This window comes from Vairimorpha necatrix, chromosome 11, assembly GCF_036630325.1.
Source record: "Vairimorpha necatrix chromosome 11, complete sequence".
Taxonomy (NCBI): Eukaryota; Fungi; Microsporidia; family Nosematidae; genus Vairimorpha; species Vairimorpha necatrix.
In genome coordinates this window covers 555,761-568,030 of record NC_088826.1, presented here as the reverse complement: position 1 = coordinate 568,030, position 12,270 = coordinate 555,761, and the positions used below count along the sequence as shown (strand labels likewise).

At 32.0% G+C, this 12,270-nt stretch overlaps 4 protein-coding genes across 4 annotated transcripts; 3 read left to right on the top strand and 1 right to left on the bottom strand.

Moving 5' to 3' along the window:
- Positions 1–9,108: 9,108 nt before the first annotated feature.
- VNE69_11115 (DDE-3 domain-containing protein) lies at positions 9,109–9,701 on the top strand (the record flags this gene model as incomplete). Its single annotated transcript, XM_065475022.1, has 2 exons — positions 9,109–9,189; positions 9,285–9,701. The coding sequence occupies 2 exons, from the start codon at positions 9,109–9,111 to the stop codon at positions 9,699–9,701; spliced, it is 498 nt and encodes a 165-aa protein (XP_065331094.1).
- A 52-nt stretch (positions 9,702–9,753) lies between these two features.
- VNE69_11114 (DDE-TNP-IS1595 domain-containing protein) lies at positions 9,754–10,592 on the bottom strand (the record flags this gene model as incomplete). The annotated part of the gene is made up of 2 exons (XM_065475021.1): positions 9,754–10,457; positions 10,586–10,592. 2 exons carry the CDS (start codon positions 10,590–10,592, stop codon positions 9,754–9,756), a joined length of 711 nt encoding a protein of 236 aa, XP_065331093.1.
- A 69-nt stretch (positions 10,593–10,661) lies between these two features.
- VNE69_11113 (DDE-3 domain-containing protein) lies at positions 10,662–11,081 on the top strand (the record flags this gene model as incomplete). The annotated part of the gene is made up of 1 exon (XM_065475020.1): positions 10,662–11,081. The coding sequence occupies one exon, from the start codon at positions 10,662–10,664 to the stop codon at positions 11,079–11,081; it is 420 nt and encodes a 139-aa protein (XP_065331092.1).
- Positions 11,082–11,408: 327 nt separating this feature from the next.
- On the top strand, positions 11,409–12,221 carry VNE69_11112 (DDE-TNP-IS1595 domain-containing protein; the record flags this gene model as incomplete). The annotated part of the gene is made up of 2 exons (XM_065475019.1): positions 11,409–11,613; positions 11,719–12,221. The coding sequence occupies 2 exons, from the start codon at positions 11,409–11,411 to the stop codon at positions 12,219–12,221; spliced, it is 708 nt and encodes a 235-aa protein (XP_065331091.1).
- Between the last annotated feature and the right edge of the window lie 49 nt (positions 12,222–12,270).

Genomic DNA, 12,270 nt, shown 5'->3' with positions numbered 1-12,270 from the left:
GGGCATATAATGGACTTGATCCAAAACTCTGGTCATATAATGGACTTAAGTTTTTTATCAATTTTTTGAATTTTCAAAAGCAAGTTGCTAACCCTTTAATGAGTCGAAGAGAACTTTCTGACTTCGAAAACTAATATGATATTCCAACAAATGAGTGTAGAGAAGCACATACAATACCTACAGGGGGGAAATGCTTCTCAATGAAATTTCTTGTTGCGGTTGTGGATTGAAAATGGTTGAAAGACCAAAAGAAACTGTAGATGGTCGCTGTTGGACATGCAAAAATAAGTTGTTTCCGAAGTATAGCATCACTTTAAGCATTAGACATGGTTCCTTTTTTAAGGATTTTAGAATGCCTATAATCGATGTTTTTACTGTCATTTATCTTTGGGCAGCAGACAAACAGTTTATGGATATAGCTAATGACTTTTGCATTCAAAAAATATTGATCAAAAAGATATTTTGAGAATTAAGAACTCTTGTGGGCAAATATTTTGTTGAGAACCATATTAGACTAGGTGGTCCAGGCAAAATATGCCAAATTGAAGAAAGCCCGTTTGTGCACAAAACAAAATATAATCGCGGTAGATGGCTAAGTGGGCAGGTATGGGTATTCGGAATCGTTGATACAAGCATCAGCCCTGCAAGATTCAGTTAAAAAAAAATTTCTAATAGAACAAGAAATAATTTATATCCAATAATCACCGATGTATGCATGCCCGGCACAACTATTTATTCCGACAGCTGGGCTGCTTATGTTACAATTCAAAATATACTCCGGGTTTAATCATGAGATGGTCAACCATAAATTTTATTTTGTGCATCCTAAGACTGGAGTTAACACACAGACAGTCGAGTCATTATGGAACAGAATAAAAGGAAAAATTAAGGCAATGTGTGGGATAAAGAAAAGCCAATTACCGGGATTTTTGGAAGAGGTCATGTTTAAGAATGAGTTCGTAGAAAATTTGTTGGGAAGTCTAGCAGTTTTGTTGGCAGCAAAACATGATTAAAATTATTCATTATATTTTTCGTTTTAGATATTTGTCTTTAAAATTATCGATTTATAAAGATTTGGGCATATAATGGACTCAACTACAAACTCTGGGCACATAATGGACTTAAGTTTTTTCTGGGCATATAATGGACTTGATCCTTTTCCCTTTTTTTATATTTTTTTAGGGGTAGGGGGTAACATCGCAATTTAACCCCATAAATATGTAAGTGCTTTATGGTCCGTTTTAATGTAAATTCTTTACCTAAGAGGTAATGTCTATAGTTATTAATGCCTTTAACTACAGCCAGAAGTTCTTTGTCTGTAACTGAGTAGTTCACTTGGCAATTATCGAATCTTTTACTATATAATGAGATCGCATCCTCTACACCATTACTGTCAGTTTGTGCAAGGACAGCACCAATTCCAATTTTAGAAGCATCTGTGATTTTATAAATTTTTTTAAAGTCTGGTTGTGTCAATTTTATTTCGCCTGCAAGGCTTGCTTTAGCTTGGAAAACTTTATCTGTAAATCTTCTGACCAGTGTACTCTTTTTACACTATTTTTTGTTTCTCCCTTATGAAGGTTAAAAAATGGCCCTGTTAACTCGGCATAGGATGTTACATATTCCCAACAGTAATTAACTAACCCCAAGAATGACCGTAAGCTTTTAAGGTTCTCTGGAAAGGGGTATTTTTGGATTGTCTTAATATTTTTAGGGTCGGGTTTTAAGTAACCCCTTGAAATAATACTCCCTAGTATTTTAATCTCGTCTCGAAAAATATGCATTTTGGTTTCTTTAAAACTATACCTGTTTCCTTTAATTTATTTAACACAATTAAAAGATGTTTCCCGTGTTCCTTTTCATTCTTTGAGAAAATGATTATATCGTAAGATAGGGAATAACAAAGTCGTTGCACGGATTTCCGATAAGTCTATCTATAGCTTTTTGGAATGTAGCGGGGGCACTACATAACCCGAAAGGCATTCTGTTGTATTCATATAGTCCGCCCTTCCATGCAAATGCCGTTTTCTGTTTATCTGATTCGTTCATGCCTATCTGGTAGTACCCAAATGTTGCATCTAGGGTAAAAAATATCCTTGCTCCAGCCAATCTGTCTAGTATTTCATCAATTTGAGGAAGTGGATATTTGTCTCTTATCGTTATTTTGTTTAGAGCTCGGAAGTCAATGCATAGTCTTAACGATTTATCGGGCTTTTGAACCGGGACGAGTCTTAAACATCATGGGCTATTAGATTCTCTTAAAACTCCCAATTGTAAATTCTTTTGAATGTCTTCGCTAATTTCTTGTTCATAATGTATACGGATTATATAGTTCTTTGTGGTTATTGGAGGATGATATCCTGTGTCTAGAAAGTGTAATGTTGCCCATTTGATGGGTTCTGGCGCTATGGGTTCTTCAAAGCATCCTGAAAATTTAGTAATTATTTCGTTCTCTTTAAGACGAATTTCGGAAGTGATTGGTTGGCCCATATTCTCACTTATACGACTAGTGTTAGATCTAATATTTCCTTCTGGAAAATATGTTTTAGTTTCTGCACTAGTCTCCGGCTCCGATGGAATACTATTTATTCTTGTTGAAGGGAAGAAATGTCTTAGAATTTTTTGAACTAAACGTGGATATTTTATTATAATATCAGTTCCGAGGATAGAATAGTAAGGTAGTCCTTTACAAACCAATGGGGAGATATAAATTCTTCATCGAACACTCTTAATCTAAGGTCCTTAAATTCACCTATTATATTGATGAAAGAGCAAAGGGCGAACTAAATTTCGCACTTGTAGATGTTATCATATTTTTATCTGATATCTGGTTAATGTTTATCAGTGAGATATCGGCTCCTGTATCAATGAGTGTCAGATGAGAAGCAGCCTTTGAAGAGTAGAATATATAAAGAAAGGGTTTCTTTTGAAACTAAGTGAATTCGATAAGTAGATGTTAAAATCTTTACTGTCTTCGTCGATGTTTCTGTCATGTCCTCAAAACCATGACATCTGTGTTTTACTGTGTTAAAACTTTAATCAGTAAAACACTGCTCCGAACGAATAGTCAAGGGCGGCGATCTCTAACGATCGGACATGAAACGCTATGTTTCATAACTAAATATAAATAGTCCGAAATAGTTAGAAACACCGAGCATGAAGAATAACAATAAAACAGATTAAACATAAATAAATATAAATACAATACAGATATTTTAGAAATGTATTTAAAAAACGGAGATAATACTCCGGATCATATCAGTTTCTTTCTTCGTTGTTTATTTCTTCCAACACATTAGCCGATTTTCCTTTCTTCCATCCGTTTTCTTCCAATTGCTTAACAACGTAGAAATTCTCTGTTTTATGATTTCCCTGCATGTGGATAATGCAGAAAAGCCCTTTTCCTTGAGTCTTCTGAGTCTTTGATCTTTTCTGATAAGCCGTCTTAACTCCAGTAGATTCTATTCTATTATTAATTCTCTCAGGGAAAGCCATCCAGGCCGCCTCCTCCGCTTGTTGGACAAAGTGATTCCAATCTGAAGCGCAAAATAAGTATTAAAATAACAAGGTTTTAAGTTCCTGCGGTGACATTGAGATAGTCATCCTTATTAGTGATTTTCGTAATATGAATTCTCTTTCGAACAATGTAGTAGCTTCTTTAAGCAGTACTACATATTCTTCGTATAATTTACCGTTTTAAAGGCTAGAAAACGACCAAAATCTCGTCTGTGTTAGTTTGATTACCAAACCGTTTTTTAAATTCATTATTAAACTTATAAAGGTGATATTGGCAATGTTTTCATTTGTCAGAGATATTAAGTACGTTTGGGCAATTCCAGTCAGTTTATATATGATCAACCCCAAAATAACGTTCTCTTATAATTCTGCAGCCTGTGACGAGATGTTCACTTTCTTTAGCCACATCTCAATGTCTTCTACTCTATCTCCACTAAATCACTAATAGCTTTTGCTATTGTCGCCATGTCGATATTTAATTGTTTATTTATTTTTATCTTTCTTCTTTCCATGTTGCTTAGGGGTAAAATATAAAAGTTTTAAATATTAAGAAATGTCAAACATAAGGATCCCAAGAGCTCCTACGACAAACATTATTTGTGTAATATAGTAGAAATAGATATATAGAAAATATTATGCCACAATTGACTTTATAGCCACAAAAATAAGTTTGTATAAAAATAGAAGGTTTAATTAGAGTTTGTTGGTCCGATAAAGATGCGACTTATAGTAAATATGATCTAAAGGTGGAATAAATTTAAATGTTTCATATCCCAATTTGTAAGTACAAAAAACTATACCCCAATGCCGATGCTTTTAAGTCTCATGATATGTTGTATGCCCTAGTCTCTACGAAATATATCAATAAATATATCGCAGGACCCATTCAATGCGATATAACTAAAAATTTAATTGCAAAGGTACTGTACATAACGAATCGTCAATAACAAAATACAATTTGATGATTAAAAAAATACCATTTCTAAATCCTTCTAAACCAATAAAATTTTACGTCTTATAATACGGAGACCCTTTACAACAAAAGAATGATTTTAAAAGTATATAAGCCAAGAAAGAAAAATGAAGATGATTAACGTAAATTTTAGTAAAAATAAGCTAAATGAAGTTTTTGTGTAGATTAGTATTATTATGTTTGAGTAATTATCAATTAGAAATAAACTTCATTAATAATGATTTTCATAAAAAATATATAATGCATATTTCACGCTTGTAAACGACATGAGTTTGTTACAAAGACCCATTATTATAAGAGGCAAATATAAACTTTTTGAGTCACTATTTTAAATAGTAATTTTATTAGAAAAATAAGAAGTGTTAAAGAAAAGTGGTTTTTTGTGTATTGAGAAAATATGTTGCACTAAGTATTTATTTAATTTCTAAATCATATGAGGTGTAATTGAAGCACTTCCCTGTCTTTACTACATACTTCTTCAAGTACTAACTTTCTACCAAAAATGTCTACGTGATACATCTTATGATTTATCATCACAAATAATAAATCATCGTCAGTGATATATAGACACACGGGCATACTATGCTTGAAACTGAGTTTACTAGTAATTTGATAGAGTATGGATGAATCATATAATTTTCTAGAAATTTTCAACAGTTTACCATCACATTTGTCAATGAATATTTCTTTTTTTGTGTGTTGATATGTGTCACACGACAACCTTCCCGAGGCTCTCGAAATCAAAACAAACTTCTAAACTAAAATCATTCGGCTATCAAATCTCAATTAGAGCCGGGTCAGCGACGTAAACAAATACGTCATCGCCGCCAAACAAAAGACCAACCAGAAAGTCTATGTTTTTATCTTAAATGCCATAATATGAAAAGTTACTTAAGAGAATGCTTTTCCCTCCAATTCTTGACAACTTTGACATTAATTAAAATTCAAACATAAAAGAGCGAATTTTCAGCCCTTCACCGAGTTATGAGAGAGCGACAAAATACTAAACAGTTAAGTAAAAACTCATTTTTAGACACACCGAGCAGCTGGAAAGACAGCCCGTGTCACAATATGTGTATGTGTGTTCATTTTTTACTGTAGAAATATTTCCATCTTCGACTGACTTAAATTCGAAAGATTTTGATTTTATTGTCGTCGTTTTATTTTTTCTTTCTTCATCGGCATAAAATAATTCTTGAAAATATTCATTATGTTCGATAGTAGGAGGTACTAAGCAATTATTTTCTTTCACGTTACAATATTCTTCCGAGCTCTAAATATAAATGTCCGAAGAAGACTCGCTTTCTTGTCTTGATCAATGAGATTCTTCGTAGTGTTCATTATCACAACATGATCTTGTAGTATAGCAAAATGAGCGATTATCACGAGGGAGTCGCTTATGGTACTTTCTATTGTATGACTTTTTATCCATACAACATTTTTTTGTTTTAAAACAAGGATATTTATAATCATAACTGCAGCACGGCCTTTTATTTAAATGACACCTACAATTATTTTTACGATCATTGGTGCAAGCTCTCGGCCGTGTCTGTTTACAGCACGATCTCTGGTCAATGTAACAACATGAACCTTTATATCTTTCAAATTGACGGGGCGCTGATTCTTGAGTTAGAAAACACTTTTTGGATTCTGCCATTTTACCTTCATGATCTTTAATGTTACAGAATGATGTTGTTTCTTGCGTATTACAACACGACACGTGAGGTTGGCTTTTCATTGTAAAACCAGATTTGTTGACTAGCATCTGATTGCACGAGCATAGACTTTCGGCTCTTTTATCTGTACTACAACAGGTCTTGGATTCTATATTCTTTGTTTCGCAACATGATTTAGGTCTCTCTTCCTTAATAGCACAACATTCTTTAGTAGATTCGCCTAGTATTTTAGGTCTACATGGACAATCTCCTATGCACATTGCGTATTTACTTCTAATTCTGTCTTTGATGTATGGGACAAGAGCTCCATTAGAATACAATACCATGGTCTCTGGGCAATCTTCCCACCCAAATACATAGGCCTTTTCAATGTTCATTTTATTCAATAAGTTTACCATGGCATTGATATTTGTAGAATTAGCTACAACCCCTCGTCTACCTACAGCCTTGCAATTTTCTTCAGGTATTTGTTCGCATGTTCCTTCAGCAATGACAGCAGTAAATGGTCATATTGTTTTAATGAAAAGAATAAGCAAGTTCAAGAAAAACATATAGGGGTTCGATTGGTTAAGTTCTCGACTTGCCCCCCCCACCCCTAAAAAAAATTAAAAAAGGGGGAAAAATAAAAAAACGTTTAATTCTCGACTTAACCCTCCCCACCCCTAAAAAAAAACAAAAAAAAATTATTCAACAATTGTAAAATCTATTTCAGGAATAATATCATATGCTACAATACTAAAATTACCTATTTCAAAAAATTCTAACATTTTATCTAATAGATTTTCACGACATATTAATTTGAATCTATTAATGAAAATCTTTCTTACAAGATTCATAATAGTCTCATGACTAGTTCCGCTTTTTCTTAGTTCTCTTTTAGTAACTGACCACATTCCCTCTATAGTCTGAGTATGCGCACCAGTTATATTATCAACAAAATTTTGGCTGTGATTCACAGTAAAATGTAGATATTCATATTCTACACAGATTGTTTGAATATCACTATGGCCGCGCCAACAATCTGTCACAATTGTGGTCCCCGGAGCAATTTTTCTTGTGATTAATTCAACCAGAGTAGCTCTTGTTCTATTTTCTACGATTTCAAGAAAAAAGAATTCGCATCCCATCCCACAACGCCTCCAACTGCCCATACTTGATATTGAAGAACACTTCCCGCATGGTTTTTACTTTTTACAATTAAAGTTTCATCAATTTCAACAATACAACCGACGCCGCCAATCGTTTGATTGTTTATATATGTTGAATAGCAGACGTACACGGCGTTATTAAAACGCGTAAACCATCTTGATACCGTACATTTACCTATATCAAGTTCTAACGTGGCGGCCAAATTACTTGAACCCTTTACCCATTTGCAAAGCAATATTAAAAGATCCTCAATAGGCAATTTTGAGTTCTTAAAAACGCTTTGTTTCATTATGGTTCCTTTGTTAGAACATTTTTTACCATCACGTCTTGAATAACAACGATAGTTTTCAGTGTTGGTCCGATTTTGAGTCATTGGTATATTGCATTTATTGCACATAGGGACCCTCAAAATGTTTTTTTGCAATTAAAGATTTCATTAACTCATTTTTTTTATAGATGAGTTTACTAAATTCTTTAATTCTCATTATGGGTCAAATAATTTATTTTTTTATTTTTTCCCCTTTTTTTTATTTTTTTTTATTTTTTCCTCTTTTTTTTATTTTTTCCCCCTTTTTTTATTTTTTTTTATTTTTTTTAGGGGGGGGGGTAAGTCGAGAACTTAACCGTTCAATTTTTTTCTTTATTTATAGTTTTATTTGTTTGTTTAAATAACTTTTTAATCAACAAACTTAAAAAATTTTCCAAATAAAAATAAAAAATTATTACAAATAAAACATAAACAATATTGCAAAAAACTTAAACAATTTTACAATTGAACTTAAACAATATCGCACACAAATATAAACAATGAAACAAATTTATTAAATAAAAGAAAATTTTTTTATTTAAATTTAGAAAGACAAATATGACAAGTTATGTTTTTTATAATGATAACAAAAGAAAATTAAGTTATGTTATAAAAAACATATTCCACCACCTAGTTGATATTGTCTGTATATATCCTTAATTCTATTTAAAGAAATTATTGTGTTAGTTGACACAACAAATTGCAGATATTTATTCTGCTCTTTAAATCTGTAATATTTTAAAGGAAAATTTTAATGAACCTCTTATGTTGTAACTATACGTATGGTATTTTTTGTAACGTACAACACATATTCAATGTTTCTTGTATGTTTTCGTTTATTTAATATTTTTAAAGAATAAAAGACAAAGAAGCGATGGTTCAGATGTGTGTACATAGGATTAGATAATCTGAATTCTAATTAAATTATTCAAATCAAATATAAATTCAAAAAACTTCACAATTGATTCTTGTAAAATTTCTAACTATACCTCAAATTCATATTTTATAAAGCTTCTTTTTCTTCTTATGTTCCTATTTCAGTCTTCATATGCCTCTCTTTGTGAGTAAAAATGATTAGACTCGCTGTCTCTCGTCTTTCTTCATCACTTTCAAAATTCCATGATCTTTTATATTCTAGAATGACACTTCAAGACTCTTTTTAAAACAAGAGATTTGATATCTTTAATCTCATAATTCTTGGCTTTATGTTATTTTTTTATAATAAAGACGCGCTAAATATCAAAAAAAAATAATATAATGTTAGTTGTCGATTTTGATATACTCAAAATTTAAAACACAGTCGATGTTACCTAAAAATTATTACAAGGGTTTGGATCATTATTGTGCCATGTTTGAATTTCTATATTCCCATGTTTGAATTTCTATATTCCCATGTTTGAATTTCTATATTCCCATGTTTGAATTTCTATAGTGCCATGTTTGAATTTCTATAGTCCCATAAAAATTTGAATTTTTTGTGCCCCTTAATGGTTAGAAAAGAAAGTAAAACAATAACTACTGAATTAAGAAACATAGTTTTGGAGTTATCAAAAGATGAAAAACGATCCGTTGCCGAAATATCGAGGATGGTTGATTTACACCGTAAAACCGTTGCATCTTTTAAAGAAGACAACACAATCAATCCGTTAGCCCTCTTCCGCAGTTGGGTGAAAGCGAAATACTTTCAAACACAGAGCGTGTTATAAAAAACATAGTTGATTGTGCTAATTATATGACTTTACAAGAAATTTCATTCGAGTTATATACACGAACAGGAGTAAATTTGACCATATCTTCAATATCGAAAAAACTAAAAAAACTCGGTATAACAAGAAAAAGAGTTTCAATAATTCCTGTTGAACGTAATTCGTTGGACAAGTTAAATAAAAGGAGTATCTATGCAGCTGAAATTAGTAGGTACTCTGTTGAAAACCTAGTTTTCCTTGATGAAACTGGGTTCAACGCCCATACGACCCGTAGTTACGGATACTCAGAGAAAAACACTAAAGCCTATAAGAATGTGCCAGCAAATCGAGGCCAAAATATCAGCTGCATGTGCGGGCTAAAAGGCCCACAATGAGCGTTTTTGGCTATAAATATTTTTTTTAAAAAAACACCCTTTTTTTGGAAAGTCAAAACGGGAAAAAGGAAGAAAAAATAAATTTAATAATATTTGTAAATACATCTCCTTTAAAATTTCTTCTTAACATAAATCTTATTAGTGAACCAGAAATCAGTGTTCTTGTTCTGTGTCTTACTGAAGTTTCATTTTTTATACCAAACCAATTTCCTTCAATAGTGTTAGTATGACAGCTATTGATATTGTTCACAAATTCAATGGAATGATTAACAGTTTTACGCTCTGCAAATATGTCTTTTAATTTGCTGTAAGACTTAAAGCAGTCACTGTGTATTATTGATTCTCTGTGAACATAATTTTTAATTATTTCTTCTAAAGTGTCAGCTCTTCTATTGTCTACTGGAATCATTACAATCTTCCTTTGGGTGGTTCTTTCAACCATCCCAAAAACCCAGACACCATCGACACGATGGCCTTTGTGATATTTCACTTTACCAAATTTGGATTCATCTATTTCTACTATTATTCCTGGTCCACCTATTTTACCAGTTAAATTATAAACAGTATTTTCCACAATAGATAATGTTTTATTAATTATATGTCTTATGCATTTTTGACTAATGCCCAGAAATTCACATATGGCAGTCTGTTTAACTTTAAAAGACCATAGCTTTATTACTAACAAAATATCTAATATACTTGTCTTTTTGCAATAAAATGGAGTGTCTTTTAATAATGACACCTTGACTTTACAAGCTTTCCATTTACATATAGCTACATATTTGTTTTTTTAGTCGTTTTACAATCAGCATCACATTTTGTACACTATACTGTCTTGTTTTCGATTGCTGTTGAAAAAATGTTCATGAGCTCCTCCTCTCGACTTTTCATTTTTGGGGCAAAAAAATTACAAATTCACTTAAATACCCTTTTTCTGACCATAGTGGGCCAAAGCTCCGCATGTGCGTAATTACTATAAATGGATTATTGGCATATGAGTTCAAACGTGGAGCGTATAACTCTGAGAGTTTTATGAACTTTGTAGGGAATAAATTGTCTATGTTCTTTAGGAATAATCCTGGTAAAGTTCTTATTGTGGATAATGCTAGTTTTCATCATTCGCGGGAAGTTTTACAAAAATTAAACAATCTAGGCATCAATCATAAATTCCTGCCTCCTTATTCTCCACAATTAAATCCCATCGAAGAATTCTTTTCGATGCTCAAGGCAAGGTTTTCATCTTTTCATAATACAGAAAGTCAAATTGAAACAAGGATTGAAAATGTTTTGAGTTTAAATTATAGCCGTGAGTGTCCTGGATTTTATAGAAATATGATGGAGTGGCTAGAAAAGGCAAGAGCAAGAGAAGACTTTATTTAATAAACTTTTTTATTTATTTTTAATTTCATCTTTTTATGGCACTATAGAAATTCAAACATAATATAGAAATTAAAACATGGGAATATAGAAATTCAAACATGGGAATATAGAAATTCAGGCGCTACTTCATTTTCTTGCCCCCCCCCAAAAAAAAAAAAAAAACATCAATAAAAAGATACAAAATCGTGTTATTTTTCGAATCTAAACATTTTTTTTTGAGGGGGCAAGAAAATGAAGTTAAGGTATTTTTTGTCGATTTGAGAATTTTTAAATGCTTCCTGCAGATATCTCATTAAGGGGTTAAAAAATTAATTTTTTTTTCCCTTAATGAGATATCTGCAGGAGGCTATTCGTGAGCTAAATGTCTGCGAAGATGCGTGCTTTAGGAACAATGAAGCAGCAATTGATTTTTTTTTAGATAATGGTCTTCTAAAAAGATCGATTGCTTGCAGACATTGTTCGACATCAGAACGAACTGTTCTTATGAACATTAGTGGATGTTCCGGCTACATCGACGGTAAAGCTTATCGTTGTGTTAATAAAAAGTGTAGTTCGAAGAGCTCACTTAAAAATGGTACGATGTTTAAAGGAATAAGAATTCCATTTCACAAAATTCTTAGAGCATTCTATTGCTGAGTATTTAATTATACTACTTACCAAGCAATAGATCTGTGCAAAATATGTAAAAATTCATTTATTAAAATCAAGGATACAGTGATGGAAATCATTGCTTCTGAAAGCGATGATAGCTACCAAATTGGAGGAACTTCTGTTCGTGTACAATTTGATGAAACCGCCATATGCAACGGGTTAATTGTATCTAATCCTTCTTCAACTTTGGATTCCATGCCTGGAATTCAATGGATTATAGGCGGCATAGTAGAAGGTAATTGTAGAGAATTTGTTCTTGAATTGCTACCTAATCGACAATCTAGTACTATTGAAGACTTTTTTAGACGCAGAGTAAAACGTGGCTCTATTATAATTACTGATGGATACCCTTCATATCCATCAGCCTCTAGAAATTTTGGCAATGAACATTACATAGTAAATCATTCGTTTGGATTTATAAATGCAGAAGGAGACCACACAAATAATATAGAAAATTTGTGGTCTCATTTGAAGAATGAGTATAGATAGAGAAGTGGGCTTAAAAGGCATAGGATTAATTTATTTCTAAAAGAATTTG